Below are 21,631 nucleotides of genomic sequence, written 5' to 3' on the forward strand. Positions count from 1 at the left end.
TATGTTTACCATTATACTTTATTCTTTGGAGAACACAGTATAGGAAGACTGGAACATGACAACATTTCCTAGACTCACTTTGAATAATTAAAATAATGAAGTACAACTTCGTTAAGATATGCTGACCAAAGTGCAGCTTACTGCTCTGCAAATGACTGACTTACAAATGTGAACAGGCGACAGATACTGCATCACTGAGCCATATCAAAAGATTCACACACAGTTTATGAACCTACAAAAGTACATTTGTTGTCGGGTGCATTTTTATTTTACAATAAAAAAAACAAAATACTGTACATTATTCTTTTCTACTGTCTTTCATGTTGGCTCATAACAAATTATTGGCTTCTGTGTGACTTGAAAACAATTTCCCATGATGCACTAGTGGTCAGGTGTGGCGGACATTTTCTCCGCACAAAATTAACTCTGCATTGGTTAGCCTGACACCTACTCTATCACTATGGCTAATGAAATCCCTGCAGAAGACAAGTTTTTGGTCCCTGAATAATCTTCATGCACACGGAAACACTAACACTCATTCCAGGAGTGAATTTTTGAATACTAATTTAGAATATTGAAGAAGCATCAGAAGTCTGTTTCAGTGTTGGCAGCATGGGTAGTGATCATATTTTTTGTGAAACTACCATCTGCAGATCTGTCATATTAATAAAATTTGTTCTTCCAAAGGGAGATCAAAAAATTACAGGATACAAAGGGGAATAGGTCTATTTATTTGACTGACTTTCAAATGGTTGAGAGTCTGTCCAAGGAAAGTTCTAATAAATGTTATATGCTGATATGGTGATGTGTGTAAAATATGTGAAGCTTTTTAATTTTTGTGTTGGTTGAGTTCTTGAATACACCATGACAACATTCAGTTGACAACCTGACCAGATTCCAAAAGGCAGACAACTCTTAAAACAATGCCCCATTCATTGTCTTTGAGAAATTTGGAAATTATAGAGAAAATGTGAAACATCAATGAATGTACTGTAGGACAACAGGCCGACAATTTGAATGCACTGCTGTAATTGTAATGGATACCTCATATAGGCTTTCAGAGATGTGAGTATTCTGTAATTCTATTACAATGTAAAGTATACTATCCCTTTTTCCAAAATGGTTTGGTCCAAATCCATCGTTTTTACAGTGTGAGTGGACTTCTTTACTGCAAAACAGAGTGGAATGGTAACAGTTTCTGTGGTGTTATTTGAAAAGCAGGGTGCTCACCATCTCCTCAATGAAAATCAATGAGTATTTGATATGTTTTCTCCATAGATACTGATTGGTCATCATGTGGAATTTTCAAACGGTGGTAACGTTTTGATAATTATGTTTCCCTTCATTTGAAAATCTAAAATCTTGCCCTTTCTTAATGTTTTAACCCTTTCACCCCCAGTTCCCTGTGTACAGGTCCAACTTTACCATAGTAAACAATGGATTTGGGACAAACCATGGTGGTGAAAGGGATAAATGTGAATTGGTAGTTCTCAATGCAGAAAGTGGCACACATTGATGTAAACACTGAGCAGAATTGAATATGAATTAAATATGAAGTATAAAGACTAGAAAAAAACTTGCAGTCACACTGTGTTTTGAGAGCAAAGCAATTCACATTCTTCCATGCTGCTGTCTTGAAAACTTATTATTGCTACTAAATAAAATCTTTCAACCTCAATGGAAGTAAATGTGAACTTTAAAAAGATTGAAAAGAAAACTTTAACAGAAAGAAAGGCTGGACGTTATCATACAGTACTGAATGACAATAAATATTTATAGATGATCGCTATCAAACACAGTAAAATAAACAAATCAGTTTGAAGTAAGAAGAAAGAAAGAAGGTGGAGACTCGACTATACCACAAAGCAACTTGATCAAAATGAACCCCTAAAAAAGAAAAAGTTACCATGCCATAATTCATGAAGTGTACATTTTTTATATTGGCAATGTGCATGCCTTAAATAGTAAGCTTGTTTTCAGTAAGTAAAACTAAAATAATCAAAATTTTCCTCCTCTTGCCCATTGTAAAATAAACATCACAGCTTTAGTAGTACTCCCCATTTACAGAAAAGTTAAATGCCATCCCTTTGATAAGGCAAAACATAAGACCCTTGTGACCTTTGACCCTCATAAAAGGAAGTTTGGTTGATAATTGACCTTAGGTTGATCTATGTAATTAGGTGGTTCTCTTCTGCAGAGACAGGAGAAGTACCAGCTTCTGCTATCAGTACAAAGTTGTAAATGATTGGATGTTGAAACAGGTGTTCCATGTAGGCTAGAATTTGCAGGGGTTTGCCAAAACCAACCATTTGAGGATTTTTGCAAGATCAAAATGACTTCACATTTCTTAACCTGTATGTGAAAAGATGATGTATCCCCTATAGGATACTATGACAAAAATCTACTACATTGCCAATGACTGATGATCTTCACATAGCAGAAGTTTGTTGACGTTGGTAATTGTTTTATGTGCACATGTGAAAATTAAGTCACATTAGCAGAATTCTACAGCCAGCAGTTTGTACATTTTCTTAAGCCACAGCTGAAGTACCTGACATAGATACAAGATCGATGCAAGCTCTTTCAAAGTCATAAGCCATCATGTTAACATGCCCTACTGTGTGGTTGATAGCTTTTGCAGAGTATGTTTAACTAACACATATTACTTCATCTCCTCAATCTAAGCACAAATTATTTCACTCAGAATGATATGTAATAGATCCACGGACAAGTGGACAGCTCATCGTACTGTGTCTGAGCTCAACGTTTCAAGATCAGATTTTGGTTCATTCCTGCTGCTTTAATGTGGAGGGTGTATCTACATTCAGGGAAACTAAAGGGTGTGTGTACATGTGTGTGTGAAACAATTAAAGTTTGCCCATGTACACGCATTCTTAATAAGTTCAGTAGCTGAACATGAAACCAATGATTGTTGACAGCACACAAACAGTCAATATACTGTTGTAGATCTACTGTTGAATTCTCCAATCTGTGTTACAATTTAACATTATCCTAAGGATTTAGTGTACATCTTTTAAGAGGGAATCTTCGGACCAGCAGATCAGAGTCATAAAAGGGAATGGGCCCAGCGTGTTTCAGATATATACAGGCTAATACTGAGGAAGGCGATGAAATGATCTTACGGTGCTTTTTCCATATAGGACATGTATACCCCAATGAGACAAATACTTCCGCAGTCTTTGACTTGTACGCTAACATCTGAGTACTCACATGAATCAGTTCTATATCATTACCAACATTTATGACAAAGTTCCAAAAGCACTTCTGTGCATAATTGATGGTTTACAAAGTACAACTGTTGTAGAAAACCCTTTTGCTGTCAGACCAACCCCTGATATGACAACATTTATACACTGTAATGAGTGCATCTCTATGTGGTGTGTATCTGCTAATCTTAGCCCTACCATTTCTATCTCTTAATTTGCCATCATCTGGTACGTGCTCCACACAAATTGGATATTTTGTAGTGTACTGAAGGCTAATTGTTCATATAGTCCGAAGAAATCACAGGGAGTTCTCAATCAACATAAACTCTTCCTTTCTCATTGATAGTCACAGCTGTCTCTTTGTCTTGTTTGTGAATTTGGACATGACCATTTATTTAACAGGGATGACAGGGTTACTCTAAACAATCCCACAGGAGAACCGATCATCCTTTGTAATTACACTTCAAGGGCCACCGGCTGTAACTTCTGGTGAATTTTTTTACTATTTTTATTTTTTGATGTCAACTAGAACGACAGTTTCTCGTTGTACTCCCCAAAGCATGTTGAGATAAGCAGCCCGTACATTTGAAGATTGCATTGTTGTTGTTGACAAGTGATTCTAATTCAGATTAAAATTCAATACAAAACAATAATGGTATATTTTACACATACAGACATTTGTTGACAAGATGAATAGAGGGTATTTCAATATGCTTGGAGGAGTAGAGTAAGACCTTGCAGTGGGCATACAAAACAAACACAGAGAAATAATCATCAAAAGTTACAGCTTCTGGCCCTTTAACCCTTTCACCACCATGGTATGTCCCAAAGCAATTGTCTTCAATGGTTAAGTTGGACCTCTACACAGGGAACTGGGGGTGAAAGGGTTAAGAGACCCAATCACTATATCATTTCAGTTATTTTTGTTTAAAGCCAGATATGATTTTTTCTACCCCACTGATTAAAATTCCTTGATCATTGTACAGTGTTTAAGCATTTGCTGTGACAACTCATAGGAACTAGAATTTTTGACACGTGTGTCTTTGTTGCATTTACTTGACAAGGCCAGTAAACAGGGCTGTAGTTGACAATTGACATAGAACAACCTGAAGTATTTTAGTCATCTAACTTCTGACCAAACCAAAAACAACCTAGCCAGTGTCAAAAGATAGTGACTTTTTCCCAATGAATGGGACTACATTTTTTTGTGTTCCAAAAACTTTCCTTTAATTTTCAGTTTTGGCATAAAGAACACAAATCCAGCAGTGAGATACAAAACCCTAGAGATAATCTGAACAAAGAAGCTGAGTGTTGTCATAGTAACAGACCAATTTTCTACAATGACACATATTTTGCTACAAAATGGCAGCTTCAGATTAAATACCTAGAAATGACAATGCCACTGAAGAAACACTGTAATGATATATCACCAGGGTAGGATACAAAAGTTGTGATATTTTACATCCTGGAAGTAAAGTTATCCATCTTGCCATCGAGAAAAGCTCACAACACAAAAGTCACTATTGCGGTCAAGGTGACAAAATTCCACGATAACCAGACACTTTCTGCAGGTCAAATAGTCTTCCAACTCACAGCTTGGCACATACAACACAAATTTCTTCGAAGATGATGAAAAATCGATTCTTGCAAGTGTTAGGTGACACTGTGTCTCCTGGGATGATACTGTATGCCATTTTTTTCTCCAAAACACCACAGTTGATGCAATGTTGGCTGGGTACAGCTTTGACAGCAATCCTGGCAAAACGCAGGTCAATGCCCATTCTTGTATGCCAACCAGCTTTAAAATTGTAAATGCACATACACATAGATGTGTTGATGGGTGAAAAGTCCACTATGTTCATCATAGTAATTCAAATTCTTCATCTGTATCATAAGTGACGTCTGGGACATCATACGTCGCTTCAACAGCACCTAAATATAGTATTGGAAATAAAAAGTTTGTCATGAGGGGCTGAGGATAATGAAATGTGCATGAAGATCAACAGTCACTATTTCAAACGGGAGGGGATTCCGTGAAATTTCGATCATTGTGCACAAATTTGGTTAACCCATGGAAACTGTGTTTCTACATGATACTCAGTTAAAACTCAGATTTTGTTCAGGAATGTTCGTTGTTCAAACACTTGACACCAGTTTCAACTTCAAACCACCTATTCCAGTGACTTACTCAGTGTCAGGCAAGTTCAAATCGCAATGTTGTCATCGTATTTTGGCACTTCCAGCTTCACTTGGGATGGATGTTTGAAGTAAAACTCTGCAAGTTCTGTTTGTCATATTTTTATTATCCACAATAGAGATTTGGAAAGATTTGATGTTCAGCAGTTTCTAATCTCAGCATTACTCGTACATGTGACATGCCTGTTCAGTTACATAGCATTTGTAATATCGCATCACTTACCCAGTGGTCTATCGGATATTCTACTAGATGGCTGAAATGGTGGCCAGTGCGACGGTCTTTCTTCTGTCAGCTCAAACATTGGTCTTTCTTGACCTTCAACAACCAACTGTTACGGGAATGAAAAACAACATTCAACGGTACGAAAATAATTTTTCTTATGATTAAAAATGCTCATGAAAGCAAAAATCAATTGGGTATCTGGTCACTGGACTTCTACCAAATTAAATCAAGTGTTTCTCTAAATTATCAATTGCAACACTTGTGTTTAGTAACATCCAGCATTTAGTATCCACGGCTATAAAATTCAGAATCCTCAGATAAATGGCAATGGATTGCTTGTTCAAAAAGTCCTGACAAAAATTTGAAAAATTTGTTGATATGAAGTTCAATGACAATGACTCTACAATATCTGAACTAATGCTCAACAACATGCTCTTCAAACACTTGCAACAAACAATTGGCAAATTTGATATGCAGTTTTACAAATCTTTCTATATGCACTACCTGTTGAGCATTATTAGCTACTTGAGAGGTTTTCTACAAAAGCAATATTTGTTAAAAAGAGAACACTATTGTAATTATGGTACAGATGCTCTATACTTTTTGAAAATTATTTTTGCATGACAAGGAAAGAGGGTCATCAAATATGCAGATATGTAAACATCATACAGATGTACATAAAATATTCCTTTGAAATGTCTTCTTTCCAACTGTAGAGGGCGTTGTCAACTGTGCAGGTATGTTCACCTTTTAAAGATACTTGTACAGAATAGCTTTGGAGCATCTTCACGTCAGAAAAGAGTACAGAGTAGTGTAGATTTCTCATGAACACCAAATTTGTAAAATATAAATCAATCAATCAATCAATCAACTTTATTCAGTACTATAATAGGCCACAGGCCTTTCGAGTACAATACATACATTTCAAAAGTTTAACAGTCACTTGAGGTCTTATCTAGGCTGTTACAGACTCAGTAATATCGATCCAAAAGCTGTTTTCGTTTTTGAAAGAATAAAAAAGGTATCTACCAAGATTCTCTAATGTGTGTGACTTATCTGTTTGAAGGAGCAAAATAAATTTCCATTCACATGCTGGGGAGTAGTAGAATTTTGGAATAAATCTGTGTCTTATATCTTGATAGTTTGGGCAAATTAAAAGAAAATGAAATTCATCCTCAATAGAGTTACATTGAAATGGGCACAGTCTCTGTTCATATGGAATCCCATGTTTCCTTCCCTCTTCAATATTAAGGTCATGTGATGACAATCTAAATCTAGACAGGGCTAGTCTATAAATGGAATCATTAATACAACTTAAATACTTCTCACATATCAAATCCTTCTTAAATTTACAGTAAGTTCTTAGTTTCGAACAACTAGTAACTTCAGCGTGCCAATCTTGATTAGATATGTCTAAAATATCTCTGTTTAAACTGTAGTAAAAAAAGACTGAGATTAACTGAATGCTGATTATCCCATACATCTGCAAATCCAAATTTACATAACAAGTTTTTCACAAAAATATCCCCAGCAGTTAAACCCTTTTTCTGCCCTATCATATTGGTATCTATAGCAATCTTTGACAATCTCTGGTGAATCAGTGTGAATACATTTAAACCAAAAACGAAGAATATCTAAACAAATATACATTCGAACAGGGTGTCTCCCTAGCTCACCTCTTACTGCAGAATTTGTAGCATTTGTACGCACTCCTAAAACAAACTTACAAAATCTATGATGAATCTTTTCCACATCTAAAGAGTCATGTGTTCCCCATATCGCACTACCATAGAGTAAAATTGGGAGTATTTTACAATCAAACACCCTAAAAGAAATGTCTGGATGTAATCCATCCAGTTTTAAAGATTACTTTCAAGAGAGTACAAAGCTTTTCTAGCCTGTTCTGAGATAAATTTTTGTGCTTGAAACCAAACACCAGAGCTGGAAAACATTACACCTAAATAGTTATATTTTGAAACAATTTCAATTTTTTGGCATTCCAGAACCATTTCTCACTTTCTTTAGGCCACCAGCTTTACGAAACACCATAATTTTGGTTTTGGTAAGATTCACAGTCATTCTCCATTTCTTACAATAATCAGACAATCTATTTAGAAGACGCTGCAAACCAATTGGAGAGCTACTAAATAAGACAAGGTCATCAGCATATAACAAATAAAAGAGTTTCATCATATTTGCATACACAACCGTTTCTGTACCCTGTTTAAGGGCTTCCTCAATATCATTTATATAAAAGCAAAACAAAAGCGGGGAGATAACTGACCCCTGCTGCACTCCTATATTGATTTCAAAAAACTCTGTCACACCATGTGGGGTTTTAACTGCAGCTTTAACATGTGTGTACATAGAATATAAAGATGCTAAAAATTTACCCCTCATCCCTGTTTTGGCTAGTTTATAGAACAACGAGTAGTGATGGACTCTATCAAACGCCTTTTCATAGTCAATAAATGCACAGTACAAACGACTTTTTAAATGAAAAACATACTTTTCAATAAGGGTACGTAAAATAAATATATTATCAAGAGTGCTTCTCTTCTTTCTAAAGCCACTCTGTGGTTCAATGATCTCATTATACTCATTAAGCCAATGGGTTAATCTATCAGATAAAATATTTGTATACACTTTACTTATCACATTAAGAAGCATAATTCCACGATAATTACTTGGGAGGTCTTTATTCCCCTTCTTATGTATAGGACTTATTAACCCAATTGCCCACTCCTGAGGAAAGATTCCATGCTCAAAGATTTCATTATAAAGTATATGCAGCATATCAAAGATTTCTACAGGTGCATGTTTCCAACATTCAGTAGGTATACCATCATGACCTGGGGCTTTATTATTTTTTAATTTTGCAATATTACTTTTTATTTCGGCCATAGTGATAGGTTGATTCAAAACTGAACAATCCACAGCAGTATTTTCCTCCTCAAAATTTAAACCATCAATATAATCTTGAATAGAAGAGAAGAAATCTTTCATGTCTTCTGCCTCTAACATCTCTGGATTAAATAAATTTTGAAAGTAATCAAACCAGTCTTCTTTGTTAATTTTATCAGATGGGCCTGTAGTCCTCTGACGTACTTTCTGCCAAAATGACCTACTATTTGACTGCGCAGCTAAATGAATGAATTCCTCCCTTTTATGCTTCTGATATTGTTGTTTTTTCTCTCTGATTAACTTTCTATAATTTCCTTTGGCTTGTAAATAACTATCTAGACTATCTCTGTCACGAAAGCTTCTGAAATGGTTGATGAGACAGCGGTAAACTTCTTTCTTAGTTGTTAAACATTCCTTGTCAAACCAAGTGTTTTCCCTTTTTAATCTATTGTTACTTATATCTTTAACTTTCATATCATTACAACTAAAATGTATTATCTCAGATAAACACATTGCAGCATCCTCAAGATTTCCTTGAGCTATACTGTCATAAAAAGTATGACATAACTGACCAACTGTATCTAACTGGAAATTACAATAAAAACTGTCTTTTTTTTCTGGAGACCATCTCAACCTAAAGGTATCAGTTGGATGGGTTTGGATGTTCTGGTAATAAACATGTGAGATACTTTGAAAAGTAAAAACAAATTCCAAAGGCAAATGATCTGAGTCTATGCGCTTGCTAACACTAAAATCCTTAAATTTTGAAAATGAATCACCAGTTGCTAAAACATAATCATTAACAGCTGTACCAACACTTGAGATATACGTATAATTGCCAACATCCCTATCTTGACCAATCCTTCCATTCACTATACTAAATCCAGTACGAGAACAAAAATCTAATAATTGTAAACCATAGTTATTTACCCCCTCATCCTGTGAGTTTCTCTTAGGTAAGTCATATATATTACTCTGTGTTTCTCCTATAGGTAAGTAATCAGTACTGATTTCTACATAATCAGGTCTGTTTCCGGTTCGCCCATTAAAATCTCCTGCTAACACCAATCCACAGTTATAATAAGAAGACAATCTGATCATATCATTTTCAAGCTTGTCAAAGAAGTCTTTTTCAGCAAAATCTGATCCCTCAGGGGGTCTATAAATAGTACCAATCAGTAACACAGGTTGACTCTTTTTTGTAATTAACGTCCAACAAATATTCTGAGAATGGTCACTAGTGAAAAATTTCACTTCAAAATTACAGACATTATTTTCCCGAAAAAAGATTGAAATACCACCAGATGCTCTTCCGTATTTCCGCGTTCTTGCTCCTTCTACATGCATGCTTTTAAAGCCATCGAGGCTTATATCAGACTGTTTATACAACCACGTTTCCGTTAAGCATATTATATCGAATGAACTAATATACTCACGAAAGTCACTGTTACCGAGCTTGTTCAACAAACCATTGACATTCCAAACTAAAAACGACAACTCTGAGTCAACAACTCGTTCAGAATCAACAATCTCATGTTCTTGTCTTTCAATATTTGTCCGACCCTGGCCATTTTCCTATACCGCTCTTGTACTTCGCTCTCCGTCTCGCTGACCACTCAACGGGCGAATCTTCCTTGTGCTTTCATCATACACGTGTACAACGTTGTCAATTTTAATTTTATCATAGACTATCTTCGCCGTTTTCCCGGCTGACCGAGCTTCCTCCACAAATCTGCCTAGCATCCTTCGAGTTTCACGAACTTTCGGGGTAAAGTCCTCGCTAACGCGATATGGAGTTCCTTTCAGTTTCGGCGCAGCACGCATAACTTTATCACGCTGTTTATATCGAAGGAATTTGGCGATAATTGGCTTCGGATGGCTACGTGCGTGGATAAGGCGGTGGACACGCTCAAACTCCAACTCCTCCCTGATTTCCAACTTCTCTTGGATGAAGGTCTTTAATATTGCCTCTGTATCATCCCAACTCTCTTCACTATGCTGCTCTATTCCATAAACGACGATGTTATTACGTTTCATTTGTGACTGTGTCTTATCCAGCTCTTCTTCCAACTTAGCAGATCTCTTGCGCAATTCTTTATTCTCCTCCACAGACTACCAATAGCTTCACGGTCTTCATGAATTTCGTTTTGTAAATCCTTCATCTCTTCCGCTAGTTTCATCACTCGTTCATCCACTGCCTTTATTTGACCTGTAATGTCATTACGCAGACCCCGAATTTCAACCATGACATCAGCTAAAGTCACTCCTTCGTTATCAGGATCCATACCAATATGGCCGCCACTACGTTCAGGTGACGTTTTGTCCTCGTGCGATGGAATAGATGAGCTCCTCAGATTCATAACTTCAGTTATCTTTCTGGGTTGACCGCTTTTTGACTCACCCTGTTTCTTGTTGGGGCCAGGATTCTCCTCTATATCCCCAGATAGTAATAAATGTAGGGAAACCAACGCTGCTACCACCCATAGACTCACTGGTAGAAGTTGTGCCCCAGTCGTAGCGTGCAGCAACTGAAGCATCCAACGGCCATATTGGTAGAGGACTTGCCATTCACTGATATCGCATATCTTTTGGAGTGGATATTCCATGTCGCATTTCTCAGCTTACCATAAAACTTATTCACAAAGTTACCTTGTACTTTAACTGTCTTGTAGTAAGTATTGAGCGATAAAAGTTCCAAAAATACTGAAAAATTCAGTATTTACAACAGAGCAGTTGTACCACGAGGTTGACCGTTCAAACGCCCTCAAGCGACCTTGTAAAATATAGCTGGTATAGGAGGGAAGAGCGGGTCAAATAGCAATCTCAAATTGAATATTACCTTCACAGTATTTCTGTGAATTTTGCTGAAGGAATTTCTATTTTATATTGGCACTGCATGGTGTTTTTATTAGCACAGCATGGTGTTATAACAATGTGTAGTTGGAAGTAATACATACCATCCTTATACCTTTACAAAGATCATTGAAGTCATCCTCATCTTTACAAAAGAATCCCTGTGAAAATATCAAAAAGTTAAACCAGAATGTCTGTCAGAGTTGAAGACAAGCTGTGAAAAATTTCAGATCCAGGTGAATAATTATATTTCTGGCATGTAGTTTGTTCATTTTTTAATGTAAATATTTTGATTAGCCTCTGGAACAGATATTTGGATTCTTAAATTTCAACAACTCTTTTCTGATCTACCAATTGTGGGGGCTCATTGGAGAAAGGAAAGTTGCAACATCTTGGTTTTTCAAAAATCCAAAATTTTATTTTTACCCCATGAGTTAACACAGGGATGGCCACCATTTTGAATTTCAAATATTGCAAAATGTTGAGTAATTGTTTCGCTAGTTCCGAACTTTGCATGGTGACCCCTACTTTTTATCATTGATTTGGTAAGAGAAGGGTTGAAAGTTTCGTTTAGGAGCAAAAGTTTCAGTCTTTCACTTTCGAGGCACATACTACCTTAAAAGGTACATGACTGTAATTATGATGATTTTTTTTCACTATTTTTATTTTTAAAGTCTACTGCAGTTTCTAGTTATACTCCACAAAAAATGTTGAGATACACATTATTTAGGTTGTCAACTCAGCCTGTGTGTGTGTAATTTGCATTGTTACTGTTGATGGGCAAAGTTTAGTCTAGACTGAAATTCATTGTAAACAATAACAATGCACTTTACATTTATACACCCTGTGTTGACAAGATGATGTGGTTTTGTTTCAACATGCTTTGGGGCAGTAGGACAAGAACCTGCAGTTAACATTATAAACAACAATAGTAAAAAATTTATCAAAAGTTAGAGTTACTGTATGTTTCACGCAGTTTGACTAGGAAAGTACAGTTTGAAAATGTGCATGTATAAAGAGAGTACCAGTGCATTAATGATACATGAAGGACACTCTGTGTGACACCAGGTTCTACGTATATTCTGACATTATACTGACATATGACATGTACACTGTAGTTAATGTTGCTGACATCCCATTTATCAATATCTGTTGTCAGTTGTAATATACGCTCAACTTTCTCACAACTTATGTTTCAACAAGTAACTTTTGAGAGCAGAAGTGAAATGATATCTTGATTACTCAGACTCATGTCAAGTTTTGTACGTCAAGTTGAGAGCACCAAGTCGAATAAACAGCCTACGTAAACCAAGACTAAGGTATAAAGCCAGTGAAGACAATCTTTCAAAAAGATGTTAGGTATATTTCTTACCAAAGCTATTGATGGATCCAGATGCATCACGTTCATACGACTTGCATGTTTAGTATGATAGCTTTGATCTGGAACTGCTGCCCACTTGTTGATGTCCACTGCCGGCTGAGTTGTGTGTGGATCTAAATACACTAACGTATCCTCTGAAATTCAATGTCATACAATAATATCAGTATATGAAACAAAGATCTGGACTGTTCTGGTTATATAAAGAAAAATGTAAGACAAACATTGATACAATGATAGAGTGGAATTATAGTGACAGCCTTTCTTTCACAGGATGCTGACCTAAATACTGCCCTCTACGCCAGTTTGATGTAACACTTGATTCAAGAGATTTCTCCATACCTCATGAAAATTTCAATATAGGATGTACATGAACTGGTGTAAGGCTTATTCAGGGAGCTTTTAAATCAAAAGTTGCTTAAAAGTTAAAAGGCACATTATATATCAATTTTTTTTGTATTTAGATAAACACTGAATGCAGACATTTGTCTCTTGGTGTTTATTTCTCCCCAGAATTGTTTTCTAAAATCAGTCAGATAAGTAATGTCAACCAGTAGAAATGGGTTTTTGTTCTTTCTAGTTCCACCAACCCAATTCTTTACTTGTGATGATAAACAAGCAAACTGTGATTCTCTAAAGTTAAAGGACAGTATCTGTAACTTTTGATTTCTTTGTCTATTTTTCACCCCTTCACTAAATTCTCTTGTTCTACAGGGATATTGAAATATACAGCATTCAACTTGTTAACTTAAACCTGTATATGTGAAGATGGCGTTGTTATTGTTGTCAAGAATTACCATCTGGACTAGAATTCAAATGTAAACAACAACAGTGAAGCTTATATGAATATACACAGGGACAACAAACTAAATAAATGGATGTTTGAACATGTTTTTGGGAGTAGAACAAGAACTTGAAATCTACATACAAAGCAAAGATAGTGGGAAAAAATTCATCAAAAGTTACAGAGACTGGCCCTTAATACATAACATCATATTAGTTCATTACTCACTGTAATAGCCTATGAAATAATGTGCGTGGTTTGGTTTTCCTCCGATCATTCCGATGGACTGCTTTATCGTAAAACATTTTTTCACAGTGTCAATATAAAGAGGATTTATTTCACTTAAGCCTAGTCTAAGGGGAATAAATAATACTAGTGGTTGCCATGGTGATTGGACATTTGAAGCTCCATTGTTGGCCGCTGCTGTTGATCCTTTTTGCTTTCCTAGTGCACTTGTACATAATTTTCCTGTAAAACAACAATGAATGTAAGTTTGTATGATCATTTGTGGTGAAAAATCCAATAACTAATAGCTGTCAGAAACTAATGAATTTTATTTGTATCAAGGGTTGAGTCTGCTCTTTATCATTTCATCTCTATTTCTTAACACCATCTGCTGAGAGCAATTGCACTTGTGTTACAAATCATAAAAATAAAGTTTTTTCAAAATTATTTTTCAATTTCAAAAAAACTTTAAACCTTTTCCTGCCAGACAGTAATAACTGTATCACTTCCCCATTAGCCAAGTCAGTAAAAAGCGGTATTGAGCCAAAACATAACGTATTTTCACCCACTTTGCTTGGTATGTTAGAGCATCTTTTGTCCCAAAAAAAATCAACTTTACAGTATTATGTTTTCAACAGCCTTCAAATGTACGGTATTATGTTAAAATACATCATGTGGATTACGTTGTGTTTCATTAATTTTAACCATCTTGACCTGGTGGTGAAATATGGACTTGGCAGGAAAAACTTTAAACTGTGATATTCTTTTTCACATTAAAATATGAGAGTTTGAAAAATCTAATCCCATGGTACATCTGCCTTATCTAAAACACTTTGTCGATGAACCTGGGTACAATTAATATGGTATATTGTTATTCAAGACACTGGCGGCCAAGCAGCACTATTGAGTGGTGCTGAAACAGTGTACATTTCACTATAGGAAATACAGGGAAGATTTGCAGATTCTGAAAGCTGATATTCGGTAGATATGGCAAATTTGTAAATGGACTCACTCATGCAATTGGTGCTTTTTCCATTTTAGATTAGCATTCTCCCAAGGGCAATTAAAATATAGTGGCCACTACTCTTTAATTTTGGTACAACAATAGAAACTCATTATCATAACAATTATTTGTATCATTATGCAAATCAGTCGCTATGCTATCAGAAATTCCTGGGGAGAACACTGTCGTTACCAGAGATTTGCTTGATTTTCATGTAAAATTGCCATTGAAAATTCCTGTGACGTCAAATAAAAAAAAACCCAAATTACTCTGATAATCAAATTGTAATGATTCTCGGTCTAAATTTCCTTCACAATGAAAATTCTCTATGAAAAAAGAATTCAATGTACAATGTACTGGTGTGATCATAGATATTTTTGTGACCACATTTTCATAACAAAACGTTAATTACATACAGCTAATGGTTGCAGATTTCCCTGCCACAAGTAACAGTAATTTTTTTCTGTAAACAATAATATTTGTACTTACTTATGTCATCTACTACAATTGTATTGTCCATTGCAATGTGTATCGCTAAGCTACTCCAGTCGTCAAATAGTGATAATTTCCTTAAAACTTGTGCTACTGTGTTGGGACCATACCACTGGCCTATACCCTTGCCCTCACTGACACCCATTTGAGCTGGAATTATAATTCAACAGGAAGTGAGTCAATATTCTAATCACTGAAAGTTACCTCACATTTTGATGCTTTCATTTCTTGTGAGAACATGGGCAAATACAATACCATACAGTAAACATGGCAAGTTTCACATCAAGGTATGACTGTAACTGTGTGCTAGAAGTGACTGAAATGAGTATAAATTAAGATTTTTAGTGAATACTTAGCATTTATTTTGGGGCAAATTATTAATCCGGTTGGGTAGTAAATCAATATGGACAATATTCTGGCCTTCGGTAAGGCTATGGCCATACTTAGAGGTAGTAGCGAGACCCAGAATGTCATGAATATTGACCCCCACATTAAAAATATGAATATGTTTTAAAAGATAATATTGAAAGGGATCCCATAAGTCAGGGTTGTTTTTCTCAAAACTAAGTATACTCATTGAATATCGTAGTTGTTTTTTTTTTTTGATACTCAACGATAACGAAAGCCATATTCCACTTTTCTGTATAACTTTTAAGCGTAACTTACCTATTTGGTGAATGGAATAACAGCTATCTTTTCTGTCGAGGAACGACTTTAAAATTTTAGTGTATGTGTCACTGTTATGTTCATTGGGCTTCCATCTCCAATCTGCAAAGGACAATCACAGACCAAATGAAGAAAGACATTCTGCACATTTAGTTGTTCAAAGAGATCAGGTTTCCTATCATTTTACCACAGCTGAATATCAAGCAACCAGCTCACTGAATTTAATAATAGCATGCATATGCTTGTTGAAACATAACATTTATTTCCACATGACTACAGTTTTATAATATTTTTACCCTAGTATTGTTGTGTTAACTCATTATCTATGCATGGTGTGGAATAAATCAAACAATAGAATCATACAGAGTATAGAATTTACCCGGTTGGTGGGATGAAAAAATATTTACAATTCTGAAGGTGGACCATATTGAACCACTAACACCACAAGTGCTTGTACCAGATGTTTGCAATTGAACAGTGTACCCTCCTAATATGCTACGAAACATCAATAATATAGTGCGGATATGAAATGATATACAGATACTGATACATGATCTGTAGAATGAGTTGATATTTACCTCTGCCTAGATGCCTGCAGATTAATGCATGGGCAAGGATCATTTGTCCACAACGAAGCATACATCCCCAACCATTGTCACTGGTTGGGCCCGTTCCTCCTAAAACAAATAAACAAAAAGCAAAATAAATAAATTTCAATGGATATGGAATCAATCAATTAATCAACAGTCCTTTCAGAAACTAACGGCAACATAGAGCTTTAAACTGACTTGACTATCCTAGTCTCTTGATACAGAGACACATATGCTTCTGCTACTGAACGATAATCATTTTTGGTTGCTATGTTTTTGTCAAATTATATATTTCCACATTTATTTCATCTCATACAGTTTTCAAGATGAGCATTAGGGATACAGATATTTCATAAGCATTTTTTGTTCACTCACTTTTAACATCTATGTGTTTCTGGAAAATACAGGTACATGCATCCTGCTGATGTGAAGCGTGCTCAGAAGGTTACATGTGATTGGTCGATTGTCACTATTCACAGCAACTTAGGGAGTCTGTTTGTATAATTCTCTGCACATCAGCCGCATGCATGTTCTTTCATTATGAAAAGTGATCGGTAGATCAAATTCTTGATATCTTACCGATGGCAGTAAAGTTTTTCCTGTATGTAATCAACAGCCGTGATCTTATGTCTTCATGTAATTCATTTCGGTGCTGTTGCAAATTGTACTTTTTACCCAGTATCCACACATCCTCATTGACCCTTGGAAAATCCTCAAATTCTAATGTAGTACTTTCATATGTGGCACAAGCTGCAGCGGAGAAAGAAAAGAAAAATTTACGTTATATGTCTGGTAGAATGTATGGTGCTGTAGAACACTGGATGTGTAAATGCTGCAACGATCAAGCTTCACTGTATCTAATATGCTTTGAATAGAATGACATGTACCTTAATGAAATACACCGCCGACTTGAAATTTACATGATGGACAACCTTACAAAGCAAGAATACAGTCAAACCTATCTTGATGGTTACCCTAACAGAGCGGTGACCACTATACACAGGTTTGACTGTATATGTATGTAAATACACATGTATGTCAACATTCACATACATACATACATACTGTACACGAAATGCACATCACAATGTCAATGATATCCCATGAAAAATGTACTCAATGAAGACTTGACAAGCATGAAGAGCAAAAATGAAAAGCCTAATACATTCTAATACCAATGCTTTCGGGACTTCTGAGTCTACCGGTACTAAAAAATTTTGAGAAATTTTATTGTATTTACGTGACACCACCTTATGGTATTAGACCTAGAAAACACACTGTTGTGCAGTGATGGCATTGTGGATGCAATGTTTTGAAAACAAACTGCAGAGCAAAAGAGGAAGTGCTCCTGCAAGTATACTGTTACTTCATACCATATTGACAAAGAGAAATCTTAACCTGTTCACAGTACCTTGAAAACAGATACATTTTTGCCATTGTAAATAATGGGTTCGGGTCAAACCATAGTTGTGAAAGGGTTGAATCAGTGATTAAAAATCTGTGAGATCTTGAACTCTTCATTAGCCGATGTTATAGGCAACCACTAAATTTCATTGGTCAATGCTTGATATTACTCTTGGTGTACTTTTCAAAGATCATTCAAGGCTATTCATACACTTCATCAGGGAAGACAGACACTGATAACTTAACCCTTTCACCACAATGGTTTGGCCCAAACCCATTGTTATATTTGTCAACCTTGTGTACAGGGAATTGAGGCAAACAGGTTGAACCTTGTCATTGGTGTGTGTAAATCTTGCTAAACCACTAAAAATGCTACTTCAACTGATTAACCTTGCAGTGAATTGTGTAGAGTACAGTGGTTCAAGATAAACACAAGCCAACCTAGGACTATTAAACCATTGAAATTCTAGCATCCATTATTAAACATCCCAAAAATGTACATAATGTGAAATATTTTTTTTTTTGAATGGGTTTGCACCATTTTAACCACCGTAACATTGCGTGGAGGCTTACAGCTGACACTACTAAACTTGCACTGGGATTGAAATAACATCTTAATTTTAGTGATATCACTGAAGCTGTTAATATTACATTACTCTGCCACAGTGTTGTTTGTCGGGAAATCTTACACCATAGTTTACTTTTCAAAATGGACAAAATACAACATAAAATGCAATATGGCTGTTAAACAAACAGCTGTCAAGGTTACACAACTAAATCTGGGTCAGACTAGTGAACACTGTCGGCAACTTGCACTGATGTACAATAAACCCATTCATAACAACAAAACTGTTATTCCCAGGATGACCTTCAGTGACCTTGGTATGAACAATAGGCTTCAGGACAAATAACCTTGTCTGTGTGTGTCCAAGTCATGTGATTACTATAAGTTATCAGGGACACAGTTGAGACATCATATTGTACACTTTCAAAATGTCAATCCTGACTTTTTCAAAAACACATTTACAGCATGTACGTTAGCCTCTACATTATGACTTCAAATGGTCAAACACACCAGTCTGTGTGGTTTCAACATTATGGCCATGTTGTGAACACATGCATATAAGTGTCTGCAAGCTGGCATCTTATGAATTATCAACAAATCCTACACTGGCCCTATAGTTGCTTGGCTTTTCTCTGATGTACACAGTTGTTACTGGCTGGCTAAGCAATAGCGTCTACCCCACAACATACTTGATAGTCTGCAAATTGTTTCAATTTCATGATCAACTCATCAATGTGACAGTTGGCTTCAGTTTATTTCTTAAGTTTACTCTGTTTTGATATTTATATGCCCACAGACTTGGAGCAAGTCAAAACAAAGCTCTGTTCTTTGTATTGTTTTTCCCTGGTAAGACTTTAATATTTTCCATAGAAAACGACACGGCTACAAGTGATGTGGTATGGCTTAACCATACATGAATGCAATTATGAGAATTTCTCAAGGAATTGCATGAAGTATATCTACAGCCACATGTATGTCAATGTCCATGATATTGATGCCACATTACCACATATCATCTGCTAATTTATACGGTACTGTAGTTTAATTGAATCAGCCTGTAGAGTTAACAGCATTACCACTGTAGCAACATTGTGTCTTTCCTGAAACAACTGTTTACAGGAACTGCACTTTCCTATGATGAAAAGTTTGGCTATGTCCACTTAAATACATGCATTCAGGGAAGCACTCTACACAATGCATATATTCATTTCTTGTAAAGTGGAAGTCCATGAGACTTACTTGGGAAGTTGAAGTAAAAGTGAAAACATTGGTATATTGAATTTGATAGAAACTAGTCTATAGTCAAAGAAACACACTAACAACCATAATACATAATTTGCAAAGGCAGAATCTTGAGAAGCATTGATCAGTCAATTGATTTTCAGATGCAACACCATCACATGATCTGACCCATCCCTCTACATTGTGTAAACTACATGTATGACATCTAACATACTGTAAACAACTGCGAAGCCTAGATAGTAAACTTCCAGGCGTAACTATGAGAGCTCGTTGTAAGCTGAAGGACATACACAAATGTCAGAAGACACTGCACCTTTCCCGTTTCCTCCACGTCAAATACCTTTTCTGGCCATCAAAAAATCAGCAAGTTAAAAGTTGGGATGTGAAAAGTAAAATCACTACTTAACCATGCGTAGACGACGTCCCACGGCGGGATGTCAATGCTTGGACCCGTTCACAGTTCAGAACAATGGTGGGATCTATAAACATGCTGTGAAAGTTTATGAAATGATATAGTCCAGTCCCATCCATCCAACTCCAGCCATCGATGGTTCAAAAAGGGCGGACCGCTCCGAGGATGGTCGGGTGCTTGGCAAGAGTGGGAATAAGACACTGCTGACGGGCACTAGTGCTTTGGCGCATTCAAGGCATTGGCAAACGTAATGGTCACGAGACGGGATAACAATACCCTCGTGTGTTGCATTTCAATACAATAACACCCGCTGGCTGGTGAGAGAAACCCAGACAGGAAGTGAAACCCTGGCTCGGCCAACATTCACACTATCACTGGCAAAACTATATTCGTAACTGAAAGCGAAAACCAATGATCAGCATGTTTTATACCATAAACATTTTTAATGTTCTTGCAAATGATCTCACATCCCAGCTTTGACTCGTCACAGTGCCTGGCACACAATGCTCTGTGAGTCAAGGAACGCCGTTGTCGACGTCGTCAGCTGTGAGTGTGAAGGTATCTGCTCGATCAGTAACCGTAATCGGCTGTCGAACAAGCAATTTGTAGTCAACTGGGTGAGAAAAATCACATCACTATACATTTTGATATACATCGTTTATCAACCTTGAAACTCGTTTGACGATTTCTACATGCTTGTCCTTTAAACGAATATATCAAGCATTTTTATCTGGCTGATGTCACTTACCCGAATTACTCATAGCGTCGTCCATTTTGTAAAAGCGAACAACAACATTCAAAGGGCGCATGCCCAGCTAATATTTGCATCAAAGCTTTCGATTGGCGTAAAGTTCATTACCAGCATGAAATTTACCAACCAAAACGAACGTTACATCTGGTACAGCCAACTTCATTGTGTTCATAGTGGACGTGGTACCGGAAGCTTTGCTCCCAGATATGGTACGTATGTCCTATTTCTACATCTGACTAATTACGAGTGGATTATTCATGTGGTGGACGATAACTTTGTGCCCCTGTATTCCCGGTATGGATAAATTCAAGAGATAGAAGCTACAAAAGATGCCAACCTACCTTGAAATAGATCGATGTAAATACCTGGAGCGACTTGTGGGTGCAAATAATGCAGATGAGCCATTTTATTCGTCTGCTTGTTCGGAAAGTACAGTTCGGTCAACTTCTAAGTAGCTGTACAAAATAGTACTTTAAATAGTTGTAACATTCGTCGTTTATCGTTAAAATCGTCTATTAAATGTTTTCATCGTCTGCCGCAGGGCCTAAGAAAAACGAAAAGACAGAATGATCGTCTAGTGTAATTACCAAGCAGATTTATTGATTTCAAAAACTTTGACTCCATCATGTATGCCCTTACTTAATAGTATCATGGACCGTGTTTAGTATGTATGTATCATGTAGGTACCAGTACCTCCATGGTATGTATGTTATTGA

General features: G+C 36.3%; 2 protein-coding genes across 7 annotated transcripts in view; one reads left to right on the forward strand and one right to left on the reverse strand.

Moving 5' to 3' along the window:
- The window catches only part of LOC139119278 (cysteine protease ATG4B-like), a 24,555-nt gene continuing 2,924 nt past the window's right edge, over nt 1-21,631 (reverse strand). Inside the window, exons 2-11 of one of the 3 annotated variants that reach the window (XM_070682986.1) lie at nt 21,257-21,459; nt 17,121-17,291; nt 16,530-16,628; nt 15,952-16,053; nt 15,283-15,435; nt 13,794-14,033; nt 12,776-12,918; nt 11,508-11,564; nt 5,647-5,752; nt 1-5,159 (exon numbers count right to left, since the gene is read on the reverse strand). In XM_070682986.1, coding sequence (XP_070539087.1) covers nt 5,089-5,159; nt 5,647-5,752; nt 11,508-11,564; nt 12,776-12,918; nt 13,794-14,033; nt 15,283-15,435; nt 15,952-16,053; nt 16,530-16,628; nt 17,121-17,291; nt 21,257-21,320 — 1,206 coding nt within the window. In that variant the 5' untranslated portion in view covers nt 21,321-21,459 and the 3' untranslated portion in view covers nt 1-5,088. Of the gene's footprint in view, nt 5,160-5,646; nt 5,753-11,507; nt 11,565-12,775; nt 12,919-13,793; nt 14,034-15,282; nt 15,436-15,951; nt 16,054-16,529; nt 16,629-17,120; nt 17,292-20,159; nt 20,465-20,912; nt 21,053-21,256; nt 21,460-21,631 lie in introns of those variants that run through there. The other 2 variants (XM_070682987.1, XM_070682985.1) reach the window with 2 other exon arrangements.
- Nucleotides 20,549-21,631, forward strand: part of LOC139119279 (peroxynitrite isomerase THAP4-like) — a 13,412-nt gene continuing 12,329 nt past the window's right edge. The window contains exon 1 of one of the 4 annotated variants that reach the window (XM_070682993.1): nt 20,549-20,781. The gene's annotated coding sequence lies outside the window, so the exon portion shown is untranslated. Of the gene's footprint in view, nt 20,782-20,985; nt 21,125-21,191; nt 21,210-21,631 lie in introns of those variants that run through there. The other 3 variants (XM_070682988.1, XM_070682991.1, XM_070682992.1) reach the window with 3 other exon arrangements.

This window comes from Ptychodera flava, chromosome 19 (genome assembly GCF_041260155.1).
Source record: "Ptychodera flava strain L36383 chromosome 19, AS_Pfla_20210202, whole genome shotgun sequence".
Classification (NCBI taxonomy): domain Eukaryota; kingdom Metazoa; phylum Hemichordata; class Enteropneusta; family Ptychoderidae; genus Ptychodera; species Ptychodera flava.